At 33.2% G+C, this 26,674-nt stretch overlaps 2 protein-coding genes and 1 long non-coding RNA gene across 4 annotated transcripts in view; 1 reads left to right on the top strand and 2 right to left on the bottom strand.

Annotated features, from left to right (window-relative positions):
• Nucleotides 1-10,862, bottom strand: part of LOC134533013 (integrin alpha-PS5-like) — a 55,152-nt gene extending 44,290 nt beyond the window's left edge. The window contains exons 1-5 of the mRNA XM_063370146.1: nucleotides 10,544-10,862; nucleotides 8,018-8,157; nucleotides 4,649-4,761; nucleotides 3,731-3,884; nucleotides 303-397 (exon numbers count right to left, since the gene is read on the bottom strand). Coding sequence (XP_063226216.1) covers nucleotides 303-397; nucleotides 3,731-3,884; nucleotides 4,649-4,761; nucleotides 8,018-8,157; nucleotides 10,544-10,734 — 693 coding nt within the window. The 5' untranslated portion in view covers nucleotides 10,735-10,862. The remainder of the gene's footprint in view (nucleotides 1-302; nucleotides 398-3,730; nucleotides 3,885-4,648; nucleotides 4,762-8,017; nucleotides 8,158-10,543) is intronic.
• Nucleotides 10,847-16,492, top strand: LOC134533029 (uncharacterized). Its single transcript, XR_010075237.1, has 2 exons — nucleotides 10,847-11,110; nucleotides 13,444-16,492. It is a non-coding gene; the product is annotated as an uncharacterized LOC134533029 (long non-coding RNA).
• The window catches only part of LOC134533019 (DDB1- and CUL4-associated factor 5), a 61,400-nt gene continuing 48,913 nt past the window's right edge, over nucleotides 14,188-26,674 (bottom strand). For both annotated transcript variants that reach the window (XM_063370159.1, XM_063370167.1), the window contains one exon: nucleotides 14,188-25,120. In XM_063370159.1, coding sequence (XP_063226229.1) covers nucleotides 24,084-25,120 — 1,037 coding nt within the window. In that variant the 3' untranslated portion in view covers nucleotides 14,188-24,083. The remainder of the gene's footprint in view (nucleotides 25,121-26,674) is intronic.

The raw sequence follows: 26,674 nt of genomic DNA on the forward strand, positions 1-26,674 counted from the left end.
GTAAGGGCATAATAAAATTTGTTTATTGGAATCCTAAGAATTCAAATATTTTTCGTACACGGGAGTGTGCACAAGTGAAGGTGTGTGGGACTATTCTGTTCAATTAAACTGCCGGTAAGTACCTCCAAGGTTACATTTCAGCACCTTGCTTACAAAAGAATCAAGTCTAGTTGCCATGTACGTACCAATCCAGAGAACAGTAAGTTTGTGACCTCAGCAATGAAAGTTTCCTTGAATCAAACATTTCTCCGAACAGCACGCTTGAAAGAACATTTATGGTAAACACACAGTGGTGAGCTTACCTGCTCTGTTTCTGCATAATGCACACACATACCCACTTGTGCCTGACCATAATAATAAGCCATCCTGTCTTTTTGAGGAAAAAATATCATTTCATCTGAAACACATCGTATTTTAATTAGTAGGTGCCAAAAACAAATTTTATTAGTGACTCTGTATTTAACAATTAATTCATTGAAGCTAACTAGATACTGCACAAGTAAACATACACTTAGGTTAAAAGTGAATTTTTTATCATAATTTTATCAATTTTGCAAAATCCATAAAATCAAAACCAAGACAAAATTTGTATTTTTCAAATACTTGAATAAATAAATAAAAATTTATAAATACTATGTCTGCTGTTATTCTGTCTGGCTGTCTGAATGAATATTCATTTATAGCTGTACAAATACCTTATTAATTTAAAAATAAACTAGGAATTAATTCTTAACGTAAAGCCTAACATAAAAACAAAGGTACAGTACTTTACACATTATTATATTCTATATCAGACTATAAAATCGGGGATTTGCAGAACACATGCAATCCATCAAACTTCTAACACTGGTCCATAAACTAAACATTGTATGTTTCAATAATTTGGATTTTTTGGTATAAATATTTTTTTCCTTCAATACACGTAAAATTTTCTCCAGTTTGTACATTTTCGTCGAGACAAAAAATATAAATTGCAGTAATTTTTATAAATATTTTATTCAAGATACCATTCTTCATAAAGTCAATGGTAGAAATTAACATTGATAGTCTGTATTTATGGTCTACGAACTGCAGTGACTAACATAATTTTTGCAAGTATTTGTTTGAAACTGCAATCGGATTGGATTGCCTTGCCTGGCTGATTTGATCCGTTATACGATTATATATACAGTCACAGGCTATTGTGGATGTTGCAGCATAATGAACTGCAAAAAAAAAAAACCTTCCTCCCTTTAATGGCACTGAAACATTATTGAAATTGTTGGCAATAGTATTGATATTTTTATACACATATGTAAAAAATATATTGAAGTAAATAAAAGTAATAATTAATCAATTTATATAAACACAAAGTGCATAAAATAAACACCACTGCTTTTAGTGAGCTTTTTGTCAGGATCCTATATTAAGCAAAAATTTATGTAGTATTGACACTACTAAATTGTAAAGGCTATCAAAACTTAGAAACAAAGAAAGATTAGACATACATACTGTCAAAATACACAAAGTATTCCACAAAACATAATCCAGTGTGCTCAGAAAAAAACATTTGAAAAAAATCTCTTTTGGCACAGCCTACAGGCATAGGTAGATTTCAAAGTAACTATTTCTTCTAGAAATATTTTCGAAACGTCTATTAAATTCTGAGACATTTTAAGGACATAATGTACAAAACATATTAATGTTCTCCAATATTACAAAATTATCAATTAAATATTTTCTCATTTTCCATGCAGCGAAAATATTAAGACTACTTTTAACTCACTGTATCCACCATTGAATAACTGAGAATGAATTTCATATTGTAGGCCAAAGAAAGAAATTAATTATATAATTCTTTTTCATCCCTTGCACTAATAATAATGTGGTCGACTAAAAATTTGCTTTGCACCAAAGTTTAAAAAAATATTAAGATGGTTTGAAATAAATTTGAATGAATTTAATACTAAGAAATTTTGAATTTTTTAAATTTTACACCCCTGTTTTTACTATAAGAATTTGTTTCATCAAAAATTGTTTTAGCCAAAGTTTTAGATGAAGTTTAGGATTTATACAATAAATTATAACGGATTTGATAGTAAATCTATTAAAAAAATGTAATGACCATTTTTTCTACTTTCAAATCTCATTATTTCTACCCCTTGCAGTAATGGTTGGTTAGATAAAAATTTATTTTAACAAAATCTTACTCGATATTTAGAAAGTTAAACAAAAATAAGAATGTACCTATTTGATAGTGTACATGTTTGGCAAGTTTTATTTATTTTCTTTTTCCAACCCCAGGTTTTTTCAACCCCTTGCAATAATGGTTTGTATTATCAAAAATTGTTTCAGACAAAAGTTTTAGATAAAATTTATAAGATTTACAAACAATTTCTTCATATTTGATAGTGTGCCTACTAAGGGAGTTATGAATTTTTTTATTCAACCCGTTTATTCCACCCCTTACACATGGTAGGTCGTATAAAAAATTATTTCAGATAAAAGTTGTAGACAATAATTCAAGTTTTCACAATAAATTATAACGGATTTGATAGTGTACACGGTACGGAAATTATGAATTTTTTTTAAATTCTACCCTTGTTTTTTCCACCCCTTGCAGTTATGGTTGGACATATAAAAAAAACTGTTTCAGACAAAGGTTTTAGATAATATTTATATATTTTTTACAAACAATTTTAATGAATTTAATAGTGTAAATATTAGGGGAGTTTTTTTTTTTTTCCCTCTTTCAACCACTGTTATTTTCTGCCCCTTGCAGTAACGATTGGTCATATAAAAAATATTTTCAGACGAAAGTTGCAGATAATTTTTTTATGTTTTATAATAACAAGAAATGGATTTAATAATGTACAGGGTATGGATTTTATGAGTTTTTGTCAATTAAAAACCCTTTTTTTTCAACCACTCATAGCAATGGTTCGTTTTATCAAAAACTGTTTCAAAGTTTTAGATAAAAATACTTTGAACAGAAGATTTACAAACAATTTTAACGGATTTGATCATTTACTTACTAACGGAGTTATGATTTTTATTTCATTCTGCCCATTATTTTTTTAACCCCTTGCAGCAATGGTTGGTCTAATCAAAAAATGTTTCAGTCAAAAGTTTTAGATAAATTATAAGTACAAATTTGATGTTGTGCCTACGAAAGGAGTTATAATTATTTTTTGTCCTCCAGCACTGGTTTTTTCAACCCCTTGCAATCATTTTTGGTTGTATCACAACTTTTTAAGACAAAAGATTTTGGTATTACTTCTCCGAGTTATAATACGTTCAAACGAATGTGATATTTTCTATATTATGGGAGTTACAGCGATTTTTCTGTTTTTCAAAAAACCTTCCCCATTTCTACCTTTGGTCGGATATTGCCCATTTACGAACTTGACCGAGATTTTCCACTACTAAATGTTATGTATCAGTTTGGAAGTGATTTGTAAAAAATTTTGATATATTTCTTTGAAATCTACCTAAAAACTGAACAATCAAAAATTGAAGACTGTCAGTTTTATTTGTTCTATTCTTTGAAGCTAGCTGATCTAGTTTCTTTTATTATTTCTTGCCAAATTCTGAGTTTCAACATCGCTCTGTAATGGCAGCATTTGTTTAAAAATTGTCATCACAAGAATATTTTAAAGGCAAGGAACCTTCTAAATATAATAGTACTTTTACATTTACAGAAAATAAAAAACATTACAATAAATAAAAAAATCATCATACGAGTTTTTACCTTTAGGTGAAACCAAAAATGTTTTGGTTCCTCCACGATCATTTCCATCACTTTCGTAAATGTCCTTGGCATATATTATGTAACAGATTCCCAACATGAAATAATTATGGGAACTTTTTTTACCAACTTCATTTGCCCAGCGATGACCACATACCTGTTAATAAACCATCAAAAATAAAAAAATGTGTGCAAGAAATTCATTTTTTTAACATATGCCATTTATATATTAGATGTATTACTAATATAATCAAATAAAACACTGTGATGTGTTCTAGTAACATTAGACTGTGTAAAAACATCAGCTCTCAAGCAATAAATATTAATTTGTAATCATGCTCATTAAAATATTTATGACTTGAAATTGCATTTTTGCATAGCTAGTTTAGAACAAACATAATGGTACTATACAATTACTGAGCATTGGGACAAAACAATAGGTTATATCTCAGTTTATCTTAACACTTAACACTTAAGCCTAGTACACACAAGCCCCTTTCCAATGCCCAAGAATGAACATAAGCAGTAAACAATAAAGTGAACACTAATTCAAATTCTAGCTAGTATACCAGAATAATAGTGGCCAGTACACAATACAGATTTATGTTTTGTATTAAGTTAATTTAATGGAGGTAAGTTATAATAATTAAGCAAGTTTACATTGTAAGTTACCAAAAGTAGGTAGTATATCATGTTTTACAAAATTGTGGTAAGAAATAAAAATAGTTATTTAAATAGTATATTCTAGGGATAATATAATCAAACTTGTTTGTTAAATTACTGAATGCACAAATAAGACTGTCCATCAGCACAAATATGACAGTGGGTATATAGATTAATTTTCTCATGAAAAAAAAATTTGAGTTTATGTTTTTTTTAACTATGTATAGTGCAGTAGGTAGTTGTTTATTTTGTACTCACTATAATTTCAGCATCATCCCCTGAGCTGTGTATGTCCATAGCTGCCCCAATCCATGCTCCATCCTTGTGGTCATGATAACTTATTCCAACTTCAGCTGGACTCTCGTCATTTCCTTAAGCACATAACAACACATCAAAGTAACTATCTTAACGTTAAATAAAAATCCACACTTTTTTTAGTTATTATTGTAACTTTGCAGAATTCCTGCCCCCTACTACCAATAACTCTTTGACTAAGAATGTTTTACCTTAATGTTTTTTTTTTATATTTTATATTATTTTTATTAATGTTTATTTTATTATGCATTTGCATTTCAAGTATTTCATTTGTGTTTTTATAGTGATTATTATTAATTTGGATTATGTTTTGTATAAAGCTGAATGTAGTGTTATTTGTTTACTTAATTACTCAAAATTAACATCTGTATTAATTTTGTTTTGTCAAAAGTTTAAAGCATATTCTGGGCAGTGAGACTGTTACATTCTAGAAAGTTTTAAAAGAACAGAAAAGACATGATGCTGGCAAGTTATTTTTCACGCCTCAAGTTAGTGCGTTGTTGGAAAAACCCAGTATGTAGACGCGTGACTGCGCAGCAGTAGACTGTAATTTTCGCTGAGCGCGGTCTCACCAGCCAATCAGAGCAAACCTTGAGGTGTTGTGATGTGTCTTCCAGACTTTTAAAGAAGAAACATTTTTTCAATATTTTTCCCTACATGGCCAGGTACTGGATTCTGTGTTGTGATTGGTTGGTTGGCCCACGGGGTTGCCTCCCTTTGTTTTAGCTTTGTAAAAGTAAGGTAACAGCGTGGTTCAAGTTAATTGTCGCTCGATCGTCGCAACGTGCGGCCGCTACAGCTCGCTAGAAAAAATAAAATTAAAAGATTTAACTTATAAACTTAATAATGTATAAACAAATATTTTCAAATGTTTAAAATGTATTTGTTATTTTTCTGGATTGAATTGCAGGGTCAACCTGGAATGTAACATTATGGATTATAATATATATTATGGATTCAGTGCAATTCAGTCAAAAAGTTTATTGACAGCAAACAAACTTGATATATTTTTATTTATAAGCCCCAAATTAAGTACAATATCTGAACTACATCATTAGAAGCAACACACTTGTAAAACACAATGATGACTACTTTTTTTGATGCAAAACTATACTATTTTATTTTTAATTTATGCAGTTTCCAAGTTTTGTATGCTGCAGTAGTAAGACATCAATCTCCGAAGGACCTTGGTTCCAATAGCCTTTCATTTTTTCAGTTCTAATTTTTGTTTCGAATAGATTCTTAAAATCACCCAAAAAAAACACTGGAACAGTTCTTTATCACATATCATTGCTAGAGACAAGATTTTATGGGTTTATTTTTAGGTCAATTTTAATTCTAAAACAGGAGATTTTGGTGTTAGTGTTTTTATTTTTATTAATTTTGTTTATCCATAATGATAGCCTATTAATGAACGAATGACACTTCAATAGATCATTATACTTATTTCACTAAAATAGTTTCATTTTGACTGATACATGATGCACTTTTACAATATTGCAATTTGTAATAAGCATTTATAACACTACTCAAAACAATAAAAATTAATTAAAAAGTATTTTCATGACTGAAAAATGAACCAATGATGTGATGTAAAGATAAAATTACTTATGATGGTTGCAAGATCAGACAAATAAAAAATTTTTCACTCTAGTTGGTAATGCATTTTGGTACAAATTTTCATGCTAAATGTGTTACATTAATTTAATTTACTAAATTAAATTAATTTACTAAATTAAATTAAAATTTTAATTAGCTTTTTATTAAAAATTATGTCTAATTTCATGAATTTAGTTGCATTTCAGTGTTTATGGTGTATTGGCATGGTTTTCGGTGTTCATTAGGTTTTATCACAATTCCCTAATCATTACCAATACATTCCCTGCATTGTCAGTCTGTTTAGTTTGTCTATACTGTGATATTGTTTGGACTAATTCCTTTCACACAATTCTATCTGCTGTCTACACTTTTAAATCTTGATGTCAACTGATTTTAGCTTGAATTTCTGTGTGTGTGTGTTTGTGCATTCATATTTTGTTTGTCCATTCTTCAGGTTTTCTCAATGACATACAGTGTAAACTAGAAATAGCATATGTCCAACGTATTGTTTTTAATAGGGATGGGCCAACCAAATTCTCAAATACCATCAAATACTTAGTATTCGAAGGATTCAATATTTGAGAAAAAAGATTAGATGAAATTAAGTAAATTAAAAAATTCAACACTAGCAACCTTTAAAGTTTACAAGGTCAATATTTTTCTTCACACCATACCAGTTACCATTCCCCAAGATATTGTACTTTTAACACGTAGTTATATTAATAAAATGACAATATGTATTGATTCTGGAAACTTAGTTCGTGAATAAAACTTTTAAAGGGATAAATGTTTCAACACCATGGTTAATATTTTTCATTTCTTATACATTACTAGCGACCCGCCCCGGTTCGCACAGGTGCAATGCTGATACTAAATATGTCCCTGCATTTTAAATCTGTAATATCTTCGAAAATATTCATTTAAATTACATGCTGTAAAGGTCCATATTGATCTATATTAAATGCACAATGTGTTCAAGGTTCTTAATTGTATAAGGATTAATGCTGTATTGCTTAGAATCGCTCAGTAAATAAGCCATTATTTCTCGTAAAAAGTAAAGGACAAAAAATGGTTATTGTGTGTCATCCCTAAGAGATAGACATACACCATCGCGAACATTTTTGTAGACCTTTTTAAGGTGTACAATACTGTAGTACATTATTTTAATCTATCTCGTAGGGTTCAGCCAGCGTTTGCAATGTAAACGCAAAAAAAAAATGTGTTTATTTACGACATCACATTAGAAACCTCTAAAAATTATCAGTGTTTCTCTACTATGTTATGCATGTGTTATACATATAAACCTTCCTCTTTAATCACTCTATCTATTAAAAAAAAAAAACGCATCAAAATCCGTTGCGTAACTTTAAAGATCTAAGCACACATAGGGACAGGCAGACAGCGAGAAGCGACTTTATTTTATATGTACTATGTAGTGATTTTATTTCGGACCCTTGAGCCCTAGATTCAGATTTGTGGAGTGTATTCGGAGTATGTGAGGAGTGCTAGGTTGGTATGGCAACGAGTGCAAGGTTGGCAGCAGGGTGATATGTAAGATGGCGGTGAATAAAGGCTGATGTTAATGTAAAGGAAGTGTTTTATGTTTTCTCACTAGCCTACAGAGTGCTCTTTGGGGATCGGAACTCTGGGTTGGGTATTGAGGTGGTCGGGATCCGACCCATCCACCAGCGGCTCGGCGGGAGCACGGCTCACCTGAGGCGTCCAGCACGTACTGCTCGCACGACTTGTTGTGCGGGCGCGGCTGCATGGGGCACTTGAACAGCACGCCTTGCTCCACTATGCCCTGGTGCGCGGCAGCACTGGAGTTCCCGCGCGGTGCCCCGACCAGCAGCCTGCGCCGTGCACATCAGATCTCACGGGTACAACTCACATCACTGTCGATGTAACAGCAACGGCACTATCTAATTCTGGTGCAGCACTTACACACTATACATAGAGACCGGAAAAATTTGTGGATTCATTCGGCGATAGGCTAGAAGTCAAATACATATACCTTTTAGATGATTTTGCTATTGGCTTACTGTTCATCTGGACGAATCTCAACCAATTATAAACCCACAACCCAATCACAGACAAACCAGCTGAGACGACTCACAAGTCAGCAGCCAATGAACAGGCGTTATTTGCCCAAGTGTACAGGCCAATGTGCAGTCTATCCTGAAGGCTATTGTAACCGCGAATTTTTCCGGTCCCTAACTATACACCATCCGACAAAAAAAATTAACGGATTTTTTAAAAAGTTTCCACTTATCAAGAAGAAATCAACTGCGCTGCATTAAGTTGGGCATCTACAATTCAACTCAGTAAACGTAACCATAGAATCCGTACACAATAAACGTATATTAAGAGTCCTACCAGTCCTGGACCCCGCTCATCCGGATGGATTAAACTTTTTTTTTTACTGTGCAACAAATAAAATTTTTTGCTAATCCCACATTAGTTAGTAGGTTATAAACAATAGGTCTACCTATACGGTAGTATTAAAAATAAATTTAAGCAGTAAGAAAAGTTTTATTTAAAAAAAAATAACAATTTTTTATGGTTTTACGCATCCGAAAGTTTGTAGTTCATGCATTTGAAGGCACATTCCATTTAATCCGGACTTTCTCTAATCTGGCCAAGGCCTGGTCCCATCTAATTCAGACTTGCGGGACACTTTTCGCCATGAAACACAGTTTCAATCATTCTTACAGACTACTTTTAACAGAGAATCTGGACCATCAAGTGTTTATTAACCATTGTTGCTGGATACGGATGATAAAATTACATTATCTTCGTTTTTTTTTTTTTTTTCCTGTGGTAACCTTTTAGTTCAGCTGTTTCAGTCAAGAAATGTTTTTTCTTTGTTCGTTAATGTCTGGGTTCTCCCAAACCAACTTGTCGTACACTTCGAGGAAGTAGGCGATTGATGTGGGGCATTCATACAAATTCTCACACTCCAGTCAAGCCAACCATTTTTTTTCATGGTCTTTCATGAATATCAACTATGTAACTTCTGAGCCAATATTTGCATAGTTTTTATCTCACTAAGCGAGTGTACTGTTTGTGAAATAATTCATATCAAACGTATTTTTCTTTCAAAAGTGAAGTTAGCTTATGTTTCGCATGACCTGCTTTTCCCACTAGCACCTATGCTCTAATACACCGCCAGAGCAAGCCATTCTCACCCCAGTCATCTCTGCTCACCATCTACTTCACTGACCATCTCCTTATGTACACTCAGGAGCTTGGGGTACTTGTCCCAAATAACTCAAATAAATTATAATTAATTAATTTACGTTCGGTCACAGCTAGTCTTACTGCAAGTCTATTCTGACCACTGATATGAAATTTTTAATAATTAGTTATCACTAACGTCACATATTTTGTTAATGGAGTAAGTGAAATACAATATGCAATTGATAAATTAAACAGACGCAAATATATTTTAATCATAAACAGCTAAAATTCTCCATTATTTCCCCATTCATTCCTAAACATTGAATATAAATCACCTACAAGAAAGACATACTTCAAAGAAACAAAATTCATACCCACGTAACACCACACTAATCCAAGCTGTCTGATCTAATACATTGGTCCGCGGCAGAAGTTAGCATATCTTGCCGAAGCAAATCAGAAGCCTGGAAAACCCATGCCAACTATGTAATAACTTTGCTCAGTGACAAGCATAGCCTAATCCAAAATCAGGGGTGGAGGTGAGGCATAATAATCAAGTCAAAATTCAATGATGTAACTTAATCTCAGAAAGATACGAGGTTGGATTGGGTTGGAAAGGGTGTGTCTTTAAGCTTCCATGTCATACGGGGAACTTAATTCAAGCCTCAAGCCAAAGTTTGAATGAGAACAAGAGTAGTCAGTTCTAAATCTAGGGTATCCGATTGCAACCAATAATGGTAAAGTTCATTACAAACTTTGAAAAAATATGCTTTCATGAGTTTATAAAGCAACAAACACACAGTGAACTACTAATAAAATGCATTTGTATCCTATATTTACTCTTTAACAATAATGGCTGCTTTAATAAAGCTCAAATTCCTTCCACAATGCACACAAAAACAAACATTTTATGTACATTAACAAAACTGAAGAGAATCGACAGCACAGATGTTTGATAACTACTGTACATCCTGAGGTAAATTGGTACAAACATCAAGCTACCACTTTCATTAAAGTGTCGATGAAGTACACTGACGTAAATCTTCCTCTCTTACTCACCATGATCCAGAAGAGGTGCCATTGAGCAGAACCACAGAGAAGCCAAAATAGCTTCTCCTCGTTTTCGGTCCCCTTGGATCTTGAAACAAAACCGCTGACTTCACGTCCAAATTGTAACTCAGAACACACACCCACGTCAGAGAGAGACCAAACAAAAGAGTGAAGTGACAAAATGCCATGCTTGTAACCATGAGAAAAAGAGTTCAAAAGTTATATCGGTTGAATCATCTGTCTGAGAAACCAGTCGCTGGTGCACGCAGCGCTGAAGAGCAGACTGTGAGCGTGCCGTGCTGCGACAATCACTGCCGCGAGAGCCTGTGGTCGCGGTGGTTGTGGTTATCTGTCGTGCACCGCATACGAGGAAGCCACGTTACGCACAAGTCAGGCACGCCCGTCCTACATCCTGTCTGGTGCAGAACGTCAGCGAGGGCAATCCAGGCAAGAAAGAGCACTCACCGGGTGCATCCGAGCGTACAGTTTTTACAAATGAACCAAGCTGACAGTGAAATTAAGTTTAATAGCAATATGCAATCCGTGCACATCTTCCGAATATTACTGGGGAAAAAGGTAATAGTTAAAAAGAAATTTTTAACACTTTCAAGAGCAGTAAATAATGCATTGTTTTATGTGCCTTTTCCATGGTTTTATTAAATTAAATTTTAAAAAAAATTCTAAATGGATGTTTTCTCATTCCGGAATAAAATTACATGGTTATAAAGCTTCATACTGTATTTGTTCTTTTCAGTCACATACTACAAAATACATCTCCAAATAGTCTGCAAACACGTGCATGCGATAAAGTTGAGTAAAATAAAGGAAACTGCTGACGTACAGTGTGCAAGTGCAGACTTGTATTACAAAAAAAAAAAACACTGCGCTCGTTTAATGCATGAGAATTGTTCTGAAAGTGTTTAAGGCACTGACTAAGGTTCTCATACAAACCAGATTTTGTGACATTCACATCTGTGGATGAGACGGTGATTGCCACAAAAATCAAATGACGTAAATTGACAAAAAATAAAAATTAGAGGAGTGTTCATTCCTACTGCAATCTATTCTGCTGGAAAACAAGCCATTAACTTCGTAAATATAAGTGCATGTTAAATGCGTACACAGAATCCTACTGCATGAACGTTGAGAATCTCTCTGTAACATCAGTAACCATGAGTAAATTGCAATCAGAGCACCTAAGACTGCCCTTCAAACTGCAGCTGGATCACGGACAGAAACACGTTAGTGATTGGTGTCGACTCTGAGGAGGGCAGGTGAAAATTATTTGGCAAAACCAAGAGAAATGTATGACTGCAAGCTACATTTCAGTCATTTTCAAGCAGTGAACTAACATATGGTCATGTTTGAATCTGTGCAGGAGGTTAAAAAAAATATTAACACTCTTAAAACGTACACGTACTTTTTAAGGAACACATTGGAACAATTTTAGCCTTTACTTAAATCATGACAGTGTTTATTAAGGTTGAGAAGCATCCCTTTGAGCAGGGTGCAATTCAGTAGTCAGTGTATGGTACAACTCCATTCTTATATCTAACATGGAAGCACAAACAATTGGGGCATGGACTAAAAACTGAAAACATAAAATAAAATTGATGAAATAGTAAAATTCCACATGGGAAGTGGCACCGACTCTACCCACGCCTCTTGTGGTGGCAGACTAGCACAAGCCTGCGTGCACATGCTGGTCGGAGGTGTGAAATGTGTGTCGTGCTATAGAGGGTGTTGTTGCGCATGCATGCATCCATGCATGCATGCATCGGGCTTGAGGGGTCGACTTCACAACATTCCAGTAGGGAAGAAAGTGCTGCTTCTTCATCAAACAAAATTGTGGTTTTATGATGACAACTTTTAGCAATAGCATTACCTTCCTGGAGCCAGGAAATGAGTAGGTATAATGTAAAATACAACGTTGATATGGGCCAGCAACCATCAGTTCTTTTCTAAACTTATGGTAGTCGTTTGTTTCACCCCTGCAACCATACTTAATACTTCGATAAATGCCTGCAACCACCACTTTTTTTTTTTAATTTTTAAATGAATAGCACAGGAAAAAAGTCTGTTGAGTCACTACACATGCTCCCGTTTTATATTGTTTTCAATTTTCTACCTGCTTACAGCTGTGCGTAAATACACTTCTGTGAAGGATTAAAACTGTGCACTGCCAATGGGAAAATGTGTCGCACAATACAAACGCAAGAGATGTTTACTCTAACATTCCTTTCCCCCTGTGGAAATGAACATGTGCGCATGTGCTTGGCTCAGCAACCAATGAGTATTCGCTCGTGTGGAGCCAGGCAAGTCAACAGGCACACTGATGGTAGGAATACAATTACACTGTGAATTGCAATGAAACAGAAAACCATGTCAAAACACAGCGTAACGCCCAAATGCAAGTTAGGTATATTGTGGGAGTAAGTAGCATTTAACCAAAAATTAGTTCAAATCATGAAAAAAGTAATCTTTTGATATTTGAAATTCAAGGAATGTGTTTCCGGACAATAATTGTTCCAAAGTGCACGGATCAGAAAAATTTATTTAATTTGTTTATAGTGCATTTCTTATTGAATAATTTTTTAAACCACAAAATTTATTATTTTCAATGTATCTGATTAAAACTAATTTATTATAAATTATTTTACTGTAAAAATGTAGCGAATCGACTTTACCACTATTTCTGAGGAGTAATAATTACAAAAAAAAAACTTTTATAAAAATAAATGCAACACCGAAATATTGTTTTAAAATTTTGTATTTCCTAAAAATAAAACCATAGTATTTTGTCTCTACTGATAGGCCAGGTGCACAAACTCCAATTGGCCCACACATTGTGAATTAACTGTAAAAATTTCTCTGTTTCAAAAATTCTCATTATTTTTTTTTTTTTGCAGATTCCTTGAAAAGTGTACAAGAAAAGAGCTAACGTATGCTTAACTCCTCTAAGATGAAAAAAATAACTAACATTATAAATATACTACTTTATTTCTAAAACTAAGCACAAAAAATACAGAAAGATACAGAATGTACAATCATGTACAATCATGTACAGTTCAATACCAGTGTACCAATAACAATGCTTGCTGGTAAATTGTTTTGGTAATATATAAATCAGAATCAACATTGTATCGATAGCATTTGTGAAAATTAATAAACATACTGCACAATAAATTCAAACAAATTACTTTTCATAACTTTATATATACAAAGATGATTTACAGAAAATTACTAAAGAACTGACAAAAAAATGCAGAAATATATTTTGTATTAACATAACCGATTTTTTAATGAAAGCTTGCCATAATTAAGTGAATACTAGTGGAAACAGGTACAAATAATTTTTACACGTACATTTATAAACCAAAATTACTGAAAAATTTAATACTTAATATAGTTTTAAGTTTTCACTTTTCACATATAGTGGATCAGTACTGCTGTGTAATTAATCTTGTGACAGAATCTTTCATCAATACATATTTATTACTGTAAAGAATTAAATTCTGTAATTTCTTTGCTTAAATGTGCTTCTTTGGCACAAGTTATTTAGAGTATTTTTGCAGATGAAACTGCATACCTAAATTTAATACAAAAGAAATCCTCTCACAACCATACTTGAAAATAAAAAAAATAAAAGACTGTTCAAGTGATTCGGACTAGTTTATCACTTTTTACAGTCCAATCCTTTATTTCAAATAATTTCAATGTTCAAGTCATTACAAATTCAGTACAATAATCAATAAATACTGTTATAATGCAGACAGAGTACATTCATCATGGAAGATACTGCACCTCAATAATTCATTCACATCCTTACAGACTCAAAAACATGAGACTTGCTATCTCTGTGATTGTAGTAGCAAAACCAACCATAAATGTTAAAGCACAAGATATTTGTATGTACATAATAACTATTCCAGTTGATATCTACAAAACATTGGCAAATGTTAATGTCACATTTAAAATTGTCATTTACCTCCAACTCTGAGGCAAATGGTACACACAATGCCCATTACCGGTTGCTTACCAAAATCGTAGCTATAAAATACAAAAAATATTTATTCTAGAATTTATAGATCCAAAAGTTATTTTACAATTTTTTCTACAAATTGCACAGTAAAGAAAACTTGTTCTGCCCAGGTTTTCTTTAATTTTTTTTCTAACAATATTCTGAAAACTATTAAATCATATCTATAGGTAACTGAAAATCTATAATATGAACGACTACAAACAAGTATTCACATTTCAAATTAATAGTGTGCCAGAATTGCCCATTTAACAATATTAAATGTTATAAATTCAATTACAATGAAATTGATACAGAACTTATTGTGCACTGCATTCAAAAATTAATGTAATACAGAATTGATTATAATCTAAGAATAAGTTAATACCTTTCTGTAAATCAGTAAAATTTATAGCTATGCTATGTGTATTAATGACCCATGAGCACGAATGCACAAAAATGGCTGCCAATACATGGAAATTTCTACAAAAGTTGAGGGTAATAATAGTTAATTTATGGAGAACTGCTTTTAGATCTAATGCTATGTATCTACTAAATAATTCACGAGTTATTGAACTAAGAGTATATTCCAAACATTTTGAGTGAGGAACTTAAATTCAATTGGAAGTAGTAGCACAAAGAAGAGGAGAAGGAAGAAAAAGCAAGAAAGTTGATTGAAGAATGAGGCATGAAACCAAAAGCAGTTACACACCAAAATCAAAAATAAAGGATGAAGGAAAATAAACAGAATGAGCAAGAAAAAACCATGCACACCATCAACTATGAGAAAAAGCCATGTGCAAAAACTTTGCTGCAATCAAAGTTAAGCTAAGTGTAGGTATATGATTTTACGCTGAATTGTGATAAAACTGACATGTATGAAAATAAACAAAAAATTTTTAGCTGATCCAGTATGTCCATGCCATACATCGTTGGCAGGGGAAAATTCACCATATCCATTTTCCATACAGAAAAATCTTCAGACAACCTCAAGTCCAAACTTTTAAAACAGCTTGTATACACAACAACAACCAAAAAAAAAACTATTTTCATTAGCAAATATAAGGCTTCCAATGTTTTAAAGCTTTGCAGCAAACACAAAACTTCACATCAGATGCGAAGCTCTGTGCATCACAACAGAAGCTTCAGATAAAACGAATAGCAAATTCCCTGGAAAAATCAAATCCAATGTTAGAAATAGCTTTGATTGATTCGCTTAGACTAAGCTTTGCATAGGCCTAATGGTAACCCAGTTATAATAATTAATACAGCAGAGTCGTGATCAACCAAGCTTTTGACTAACCAAGATTCTGTTTATATGAGTAGACCTAAATTGCCATTCCCAGCACAGACAATACCAAAATATTTGCTTGAGGACCTAGAAAAAGATCTAACAGTTCACAAAAGCCTTAACAAAACTAACCTCAATGATGTAATTTACTGGTTAAGCGAATCATGAAGTGACGTGAAAGAATTTACACTGAAGAAATTCTGGAAAAATGTTACCCCAAAAAATGATATCACTGGACCAACCAAGAAACCATGACAATTTTTGGAATTACAGCCATGTTATTTGAAATTTTGTTGCTCCGAGTAACTGCGGTCCACATTAACTCATTCAATCGAGACATTACTAGAATCTCACAAGGAGAAATCCTTACAAGAAAACTTGCTCTGCAATCATAAGCATCGGCCTCACTGACTAAACTTCTGGGAGCCTTCAACCTTACAAACTGTACAGTGAAACACCGAAGTACCATTTCATACACCATTTAGCACCGAAATGTAACTAAAAATGTGAAAACTATCAGCAATTTGACAAAACTCAACTCGAACTGCAAAATTTAATATTTTACTATAGTAAATTCATTGGATGTATTTTATTTAGCTATAATTTTGTACCAAAATATATGTACTAGTAAACAGTTAGAAAAAATTAATATTACGTTGTTTGATTCTGAACCTCTTTTACTAATAACACTATTTTACATTAATGACATTGGCACATTTTTCAAAGACATAAAAATTTACAGATATATTTTTCTGATTAGTTCTGTTCTAGACATCATTATTGTTATTTCTAATAATTGTGATGTATAAGAGCATCATGTCTGTCAGTCCAAATGATACTATTTAGTAAAATATAAATAAGTACTAAGAAATATTTTATTTTTGTATTTGTTAAATAGTAAATTATTTTTATGAATAAAGACAATGTTAAAAATAAAAACAATATCACCGAAATCTCCTGTTTTAAAAATGAAATTGATCTTAAAATAAAACCATAAAAGATTGTCCCTACAGATTAGTTATTGACCGACAAAATTTGGCTGCAGGTTCATTATACAAAAATAAGTTGAAAACACGTAATGACTATAGTCTAGAGTGCTTCTCACGGCAGGTAGAAGCCTTTGAAGTAATGAAGCCAAACTTTTCTGTTACAAATACATAATAGAGAAAATATTTAAAATAGAATGCTGAAGTTCTAAATTTTTTTTGAACATATTTCTTGAACTGCTTCAAAACTTGTAGCTGCCATTAAATTATTTAATGGAAAAAATTATGCGTTATAACACATGAGAAAAGTATTAAAAATAATGGTGTTACCCCCAATTAAATCAGTTAAATTTTTAGTTACAACAGCGAATAATTTTGCGTTGGTTGTAGAAATTTGTTTAATTAAACACTAAACATATGTTTAGTGTTCCACCTTAAATACTTTCTCCATTATTTGCAATAAAAAAGTTGTTCAACTCAAACTTCAATGGTGTATGCCACACTAGGCAAGCACTCCACACATACATATTTCCTTCCACTAAATAGTGTTCATGAAAAAATGCCACAAATATACTTCAATAAAGACACAGCAAAATTAATTTAAGCTTCAAATTATATGTATACAGTCAGTCAGAAATAGGTACACAACAGTACAACCAAAATAAAATAAAAGTAGTAAAGATAAAAAAAACCTAAAACATGCTAATTTCTCGCAAAATAAAAAAATATGGTACTGAATACAACACAATATTTCATCATTTATTACTGCTTTAATGTAATGATTATTTTTTCAAATACAGTTAGTACTTCAATTTACATTATTTTTAACTTTTTTCATGAACTACAAAGTATTTTTTTTTTAATGATTTTACAGTATTCAGGAATACATATTGCAAATTAAATTTATTTCCCTGCCAAATAAAAAGTTTGTAAGCTCACAGCAGATTAATAACATAACAGTTTTGATTATTTACGACAGATCTGTTGGTGATTTACTAGCATCCAACAATCAAGTGTCCTCGGTTCAATACTACGTCCTAGCAATAAGGGAAATTTTCAAACAGCAATATTTGTATAGGTATTATTAGATAGTAAGGTACACTACTATATTTCGTGATTATGCTACAGATGTAAGTTTTTTTTGTAAGAAAACTTATACTTATCAAGGTATGCATGTAAGTTTTACGACTTAAAAATTAATTTTTACTTTTTATCTCATTACTGTGAGTGACAAAATTACACATTCCTATGACCCTTTCTAAAACAATGATGATTTAGCCACCCCATGTGACTGTTATGGGCTCATAGCTATTTTGAAAGTGTGTTTAATGTTTAGGAAACAGATAAATCAACATATTGAAAACATTGTTTGATAACTTATAAAGTGTGCTCTTAAATAACACTATGCCTGATAGAAATGAGAATGCAACAAATTAAGCATTTTTGTTAATATTGACAAAGAACAGAAATACTTAAATATAAAAGAAATAAAAATTTGACTTGAAAAAGAAAAAAGTTCAGCTTGAGATTAGATGTTTGGTTCCGAATGAGTTTGAACAAAAAATATATATTTAGTTGTAGTTGGTTCAATGAAAAAAACTAATTTCATTTAAGCTCTAAACATTTCTGATTGGTACCATTAGCATCATAATAATATACTACAAAAAAGTATGGGCAAAGAATAGTAATGGCTGAGTTTCTTTACCTACTTGTAAATAAAGTAAACTACCACTAATTTTGCAAGAAATTAATTTCTGTAAGAAATGTTTTACCTAAGAGGTACATATATTATTAATCTTGATAATCAGGTGTCACGTTAAAAATAAGTAATTCTCCTCCGGCCATCACATACTAACGGTGTGAGGTGGTACTATACTGAAATTGCAATCCGGAGAACCCCATATCAAATCACGGTTCAGCTATTTTGATTTTAAGTTTCTTTGGTGTCTTGAAATCACTGCATACAAATGGTGGGACAGTTATTTACAAAGGGCAATAGCCAATTCCTAATAAAATAATTTCTGATTTGTGTTGTTTTGAGTAGCAATAGGTGATACGAATTCAAAACCGATACACATCCAAATACTAGTACATTTCTTTCACAGATCCGATAACCAATACAATTTAGAAAATTTATTCAATACTTTTTGTAAATGAACACCATCCAAGTCTCCAGAAATTCAATAGTCGTAAGGAATAAGGAAATACATTAATAAACGTCTTTGTAAAACAATTTTGGTAAATGACAAAAAAGTATTTTACCGCATAAAATTTGTGCAGAGCTCAATACACATAATGCCTTTGATTAACTAACAAAAATTTAAGTATAGTCTAATATTACAGAAAAATTGGAGTAAAATACAACTAAGGAACTAAAACCAGTAAATAGTAAAGATGGGCAACATCTGAATGGATGAAATTGTACTTTTTTCATGTGTTTCTGTTGTTTAAGTATCAGTTGGAAACTGTAATATTGGAAATCCAAAAAATTGAAAATATATGCCAATACAATACACGATTACATCGGTACATCACTACTTTTGAGTACGTACCTATGTGTGTGTCTTACGTCAATAACTTTGTCAACAATATGTAAAGCTGCTTTCGCACTGTAGATATTTGGCACAAACACACACTCAGATGCACAGTACAGGTTCTACCAAACCATACTTCGCAAAAACATAACTTCCCTTGGGAGATCCAAAAGCCAGATGAAGGCACTGCACAGTAGTAGTCTTTAACATGAAAGAGCACGTTACAAAGAGGTACAATGAAGGAAGACTATTCACTGTCAATAGTCGTTAAACCTCAGTGTAACAAAGAGTTACTTCATTTTCTTGTCAGTACTATTAAGGGATTTTTTTTTCTATAAATTTAATGCCATTAATTTTCTCACCAGATATTTACTATACGTTATTTGCATAATCTAAAAGGTCACAAAAGCGATCACAATTATGAACACCTACTTGATCAGTTTACAGTTATTAGTAGTGATGGGTAAAATCACCAATTTTCTCTAATACAAATCTTGAATTCGAATCCCAAATATCACATTGAATATACCCCTTGAATCCAAATCTAGGTCTCAAGGGTCAAAAATACAACAACATACAAAAATTAGAAAAAAAAAACCATGATGTTGAAATACTCATTTTTTTTTCTTTTTTTCTTTTTTTTTACAAACTGAAGTGTACATAATCAATACACGTATTTTAGTTATTTAACTACACGTTAAAAGCACAATATCTTAGTTAATGGTAACAGGATAGGAATGAAGAAAATAATTTACCCAGTAAACTTCAAGAGGTTATTAATGTTATTTTTTTTAATTTACTTCCTTTTCTCTATTTTTTTTTTTTTTTTCAAATCTTTTTCCTCAAATGTTGAATCCTTGAAATACTAAGGAATTGATGGGATTTGAGAATTTAAAGATTTGAGTGGCTCATGTCTATTTAATAGGTAATATTTTTAGTAAATATATGCTGAGAAAATTCGAGAAGAAACAGCTATTGTGAAGTATTAACAGGCAAAACTCTCAAATAATAGTAATGACAAAAAAAAGCCAACATGGTGGGAGGGACCAAGCAGTAGGACAGCTGTCAAGTAAAATCCAACTCGCACATTGATAATGCTCCAGATGACAACCGATACTTACAGGTCACTTCTTGAGAAGTTTTCACTTGGTGATTGATTTCCTATCCTTGGATTTGCCTCCATTCATCATTACTATTATTTGCGCAAAATCTGTAATTGTATCAGATTGTAAATTCATCAACAGTGATAATAGATCAACTTTCCTACAACAATATATTTTAATAACTGCTCAAAGAAGTTTTCTAGAACTAATGTTAAGAAATGCAATCTCACAAAAGATGCACACGCAGTTATTACGCAGCAATGCAAAGGATGTTTATGCAAGAAGCAATACGTATGAGTGTACATATAACATTTAATGCTGAACACAAACACTACACAAAGTATAATAAAACTGAAGACAAAATTCACCAGAAGAAACAAGCTTTTATGTATCAAAGTACACACACAGCTATTTTTTTCTTTTCAGTTGTATAAGTGCTAACCAATATTTTCCTTGTTAACTAAGCATGCTGACAGTTGAACTGCATTATAACATTTAATTGCAAGAAGTTTAACACGGATGATAGTTAAGGGAGAGCGGATTCCCCATTTCTTCTATTCTGATTCAGATTACACCACCACTCACGAGAAAACACATGCATAGGAATTGGCTTGCCAAATTCCTAGACCCATACCCCCTGCCTACATATTTTCTTGAACATGCACATAAACACAATCATTGAAAATCATTGACAACATTTGTGCGGAGAGAGTATATTGAAAAACTATTGTACCAGGTAAGGAGACCAAAATACAGTTTTAATTATTACCAACTAGTGACAATATCTGACAAATTATAATTATTTTTATATTTAATATGTATGTTGATAATGTATCACCCATGCATGTTGCTTCGACTTACACAATTACGCGTTTATAATAATCATAAATCAGACAAAGAGTTTAAAAACCAATTAAGTAAGCAAATAAGAATGTAACGCTTAACTCAGATAAGTGGGGAAAATATGAGGCCATATGCAAACAACAAACGTTCATTCCTATACAATTATATCCAAAGTTTTAATTTTAATATGCTTTTTAACACATTTTTTTTTCTACTATAACCACAAAATGCCAAATCAAATTAAGATTTTTCCACAGAAATTTTTCATTTATGTGACAATAACAAATGAGTTTAATTTATTATGCTTACAGATTTTGAACAGCAAAATAAAACCATAAAATTACAGCGTATACATTTTTCTCCAGCAATTATTACTTTTTCTTGCCTCAAATAAGGGATTAAGTGGGACAACACCAATGCAGTGCCTGTAGTTATGAATAAAGTGTTTAAATGTAAACAATGAATTGACAAAACAAGCTTTTAACATAGCTGATGTATAGAGTACATGCTGAAAATAGATACTGCTTATTACTTGGCTATGTCATCAAGTGACATGTACATTTAAGTTTTCAAAATAATAAGTGTTAGAAATGTTGAATGCTTGAATGCAGCACTAAACACAAACAAATCGCTACTGGCTAAGAGTTTGTGTCTTCACAGTCCATGTAACTAAGCTAATGTCATCATTACATCATAGCTCATAGGCCTTGGAGTGTACACTAAAGGAATGATAAGGGGAGGAAATTGGTTGTCTGTGAACTTTAAACTAAACACACAATTTAGTATTATACTCTCGTTCATTCACGTCGTGTAGCAACAAATAAATACTATGGTTAATAAAACTTACTTTCGCGTCTACACTTGGCAAGTCCACCTGCAAAATTTGTTCATTTTGAAGCAAAAGAAATATAAACTAAAACAATAAGATAGATACATTAAAAATAAAACTAGCAACGCTTGCGTTGCAATATAGTTTTAAATATTAAAACTGGCAGTGTGTGTATGTGTGTATGTATGAGTGAGTGTGTTGTGTGTGAGCTGCTGCCAAGTAGCAACCTATCAATGCTCACTTGTCATTTATAAAAATTCTCATGTTTATTGGCATTTAAGTATTTTGACCTTTGACAACTTTGCTGTTAAAGTATTCAAAAATATATTAAGTTGGTATTAACAATGTAACCATAAATAGCCAAAAACAAGTTTGTCTGTAAACAATTTCTGGTTGATAACTGCACAAATTAAGAAGGAAAACTTCAAAGTGAAACGTTACAGCTGCTACATTACATTATGTAGCAGTGTTAAAAAAAAAATACTAAATTTGTCTTACTAATGAATTTGATATGAAAATAGTTTAAAAAAAAGTGTCTCAAAGAAATTACAGAATTAACATACCAGCAACCTGGGCACAATCCATTTGTAGGTAAATAAATGTTTTCTTATGTATGACCGGTCTTAACATTAACTTTATCAAATATATTTAATCCAGTCCTAAAAAAAATTGATCTATGTCGACAAACAGGGATTTTTTTTATAATTATCTTATGCTTCAGTAATACAAATTACTTGTGTACAATCTCAAATAGAAGCACAGTATACAAAACAATTTTCATGATTAACAAAATAAATAAAATCAATGGAACTATAAGTTTGAAAGTTTTGAAAAATGTCAGCTGATTAGGTTTAATAGAAATATGTTAAGTTTTGTACAATATTTCTGTAGCCAAAGTATCAGCAAATGACAGGTAAAATTGTTTATTACAATGCCTCCTCAAAATTAATTTTTCTTTTCTCCTGGACAGAAAACATCAATATTAGGTTTACACAATAAATATTAGGTTTACAGAATAAATTTTAATTCCGCATAAATGATCTTTTATTTGACTGAAAATAAAATTTTTTATGAAAACTGGACAAACATTCCCTTCCCTTAATAAATAGATTATTTAATGACAGAAAGCGTAAATGAGTACCACTTCACAAGTGACATAATAGCCTATGATTTTCTGGAAAATGATACATTGCTTATCGACTTATTGTTATTACATGTACACCCAAAAAACTCCTTTCCCAAGGCCTCACTACAACAACTACCGACAAACACAATACACACTAACTGATTCAATATAATAGATAAAAAGGCTTAGGAGGATTAGAAAACATGTTGGATGAAAGTAAAACAGTTATTGTATGCATATAAAGAGCACTTTTAAACCAGCACTTTCAGATTACACCGGAAAAAATAAATCATTCTAGTAACACCATGATATGTAGCATTTTAGTTATTTTATAGCTACATTTCACAGAACCTTTACAAACACTGAAAATTGTGGAGCTATTCAAAGCTACCAGGCAAATGGATGTATTAACAAAAAGTCAGCTTTTATAAATATTGCATAGTATATGATATTTTTCATTATCACTTGATAACATCAAAACAGCAACATGACTAGCTTAATAGCCTAATCAACTGTCAAATATCTGATTTTTTTACACGCCATCATTTAAAAAAAATCTAAGCGTAGATCAATTAAAAAATTTTTTTGTATTATTGTATATACAATATGCACACACAATATATATACCCACACATGTATTTTTAGACATTTGTGTAAGGATACATATTTGAAATCATTCACTATTACACAATCAGCATGTCGGGTAATAAGTCTCTACGTAAACAGAAGCAGATGACTATTACAAAATTGACAAGGAACTCTTTTCTGCGCAAATATAAATACTCAACTGAAATTATATTGAAGCACGTATCACGGGGGCTAGTTTGAGTCGGAATCACAAATGCGTTTACGGAAATTTCTGGTGATGCGGTGGTTTATGTTGTTGTTGTTCTTCAACCGTCTGAAAGTGACTTGGTTACACGCCTCCCCGTTACTTTTCACTTCGCTGCTCCTCTGCTGGCCGTCATAGTTCACCGCACTGGTGCCACTGTTGCAGGTCACCACGATCCCGCTGTCCGGAGTGCCCAGCACACCCTCGTACCGCTTGCCGTTCGGCGTCACAACCTCCTCCTCACGCTCGTACACGCCGTCACAGTCCGGGTCGACCACGTCACTCCTTTCAGTACTCGAATTATGGCTCGTCTGAGTGCTAAGTGTAATTAAGGCATCTTCAACCGTCTGCATAGGAACTTCACTAGATTTCGCACACCTTCTGTAACTACCGTCACTGGCTTCGGACGAATCACACGAGGAAATATCTCTGGCATCAACGTCGGATTCGTTTTTCGTCGACGACTCGCCGCCGCTTAAATACTTGAATCTTTTAGAACTGGATTTCTTCGCCTTCTCGCGTTTGCCGTCGGAGCCAGTGCTGGAACCGCCGTCCGAGTCGCTGGTCGTGTTGCTGACGTAAGGGAAGTACCTCTTCTTGTGCTGGAAGGCCCCGTTCCTCCGCGAGCCGCGGGAAGCACAGCTGTAGTTCACGCCGTCGTGCGAGACCGACGCGTGGTTGGACCCGTCGCTCGCGCTCGGCCTGCGCTTCCCGTCCCACAGGGGGTCCCAGTCCTCGTCCGAGCTGTCGCTGTACTCCAGGAGGAACTTCGTCTTCTTCTTCCTGCTCCCCGTCCGGGTCCGGGGTCGCTTGCCGTCGGAGTCTGCCGCCGCCCGACCGCTGTCGCTGCTGCTGCTGCTGCTGCCCCCCGAGCTGTCCCGGGGCGGCCGAGAGCCGGGGCCCGGGCGGGTGCGGGCCAGGCGCACCAGCTGGCTGCGCTTCTTCGCTATCAGCTCCGAGATCCTGTTGGGGGACGCGCCGGGCGGGGACTCCGCTCGTGCCGCCTCCGCGTTGTCGTCGGCCGCTGCGGGGGGAAGGTAACTTAACATCAACCACCACTGCCAGCTCACAAACACAACACAGTAAACACGGAATTTAACATTCATAATCAAACCGGGAAAATATTACACCGGAGTGATCAGCTTTTCCAGCAAACAAGTGCATAAAACTAGGTATTCAAATTTTTTTAAGATCACCTTACAGCTCGAGTTTCTGCTGAGTTCACCCCCCAAGTGTTAAAAACATCAGAAAAATAACCCCCCTCCCCCCCCCCCTAAGGAGACGAAGCAGAAAATGTGACAAAAAGTACCACAGCTTGCGTGTGATATTTTCTCTGGCAATGCTGTTTCCAACAATGACAAGAACAGCCCTAGATTGAACTGGTGATAAATGGCTCGTCAACATCAATGTTATTTAGTATAAACGAGGGATGACACGATGAGATGAAGAAGTGATGGAATGCATTGGCGGGGGAAACTGGAGTGCTCTGAGAAAACCGACTGATTCGAACTATGGCATTCACCATGAGCCCACTTACAAAAATTCTGAGCTTGAGCCTACTGTGAACAAAACCCTAATCCCTTTGGTGGAAGGCAAGTGACCACTCAACAACAATACCAGCATAGCATCTGTGTCAAGGGCATTGTCACAAAAACTACGGCTGGCACAGCCTTTATTATAATTATTGTATTTAAGGGCGTATGTCCCGTTCCAGGTCATGATTTTAGATTTATATTAATCACTGATCAACTTTTAGACATTTTCAATCGTTTAACTTTCACGAAATGAAAAATATATATAGTTGCATACTTTTTGCATAATTAGCTGCCAAAGTTACTTTTTTAACCTTTTTGGGTTGTACAAATAAGGAGAATTTAATTTATTGCAGAACTGAAACTTTTTAGGATTAACTGCTATGCCACTGGCTACTTCAAGAAATGGTTTGCATTTCTTTCAGAAAATATTAATTAATTTTACCTGACATTTCAAAATTCTCAAAATTTGTATGATCTTGACAGCCAAGAAACATGAAATGAGTTTTTGTGATAGAAATGCAAACCATTTCTTGAAGTAGCCAGTGGCATTGCAGTTAATCCTAAAAAGTTTCATTTCTGCAATAAATTAAATTCTCGTTATTTGTACAACCCAAAAAGGTTAAAAATGTAACTTTGGCAGCTAATTATGTAAAAAGTATGCAACTATATATATTTTTCATTTCGTGAAAGTTAAGCAATTGAAAATGTCTAAAAGTTGATCAGTGATTAATATAAATCTAAAATCATGACCTGGAACGGGTCATACGCCCTTAATAGTTTACCAAAAAATAGGCACTTTAATTTTTCTATGTACTTCAATGGTGGTGCATGCCACACCATTAAATACTCTCACTTCTACAAGTACCTACGCAGAAGAGCACATACAAGTGATATACATGAGGGTAGCATTGAAACCTTACTATCTAGGGGCGTATCTGTGTTACTGAGGCGGAATTGTAAATGCAACATAGTCGTTTCATGTAGCCACAAGACTTTAGCTAAGACCCTGACATTTTATGGTGTAAAAATTGCAATAAAGATGT

Source organism: Bacillus rossius, chromosome 1 (genome assembly GCF_032445375.1).
Source record: "Bacillus rossius redtenbacheri isolate Brsri chromosome 1, Brsri_v3, whole genome shotgun sequence".
Classification (NCBI taxonomy): domain Eukaryota; kingdom Metazoa; phylum Arthropoda; class Insecta; order Phasmatodea; family Bacillidae; genus Bacillus; species Bacillus rossius.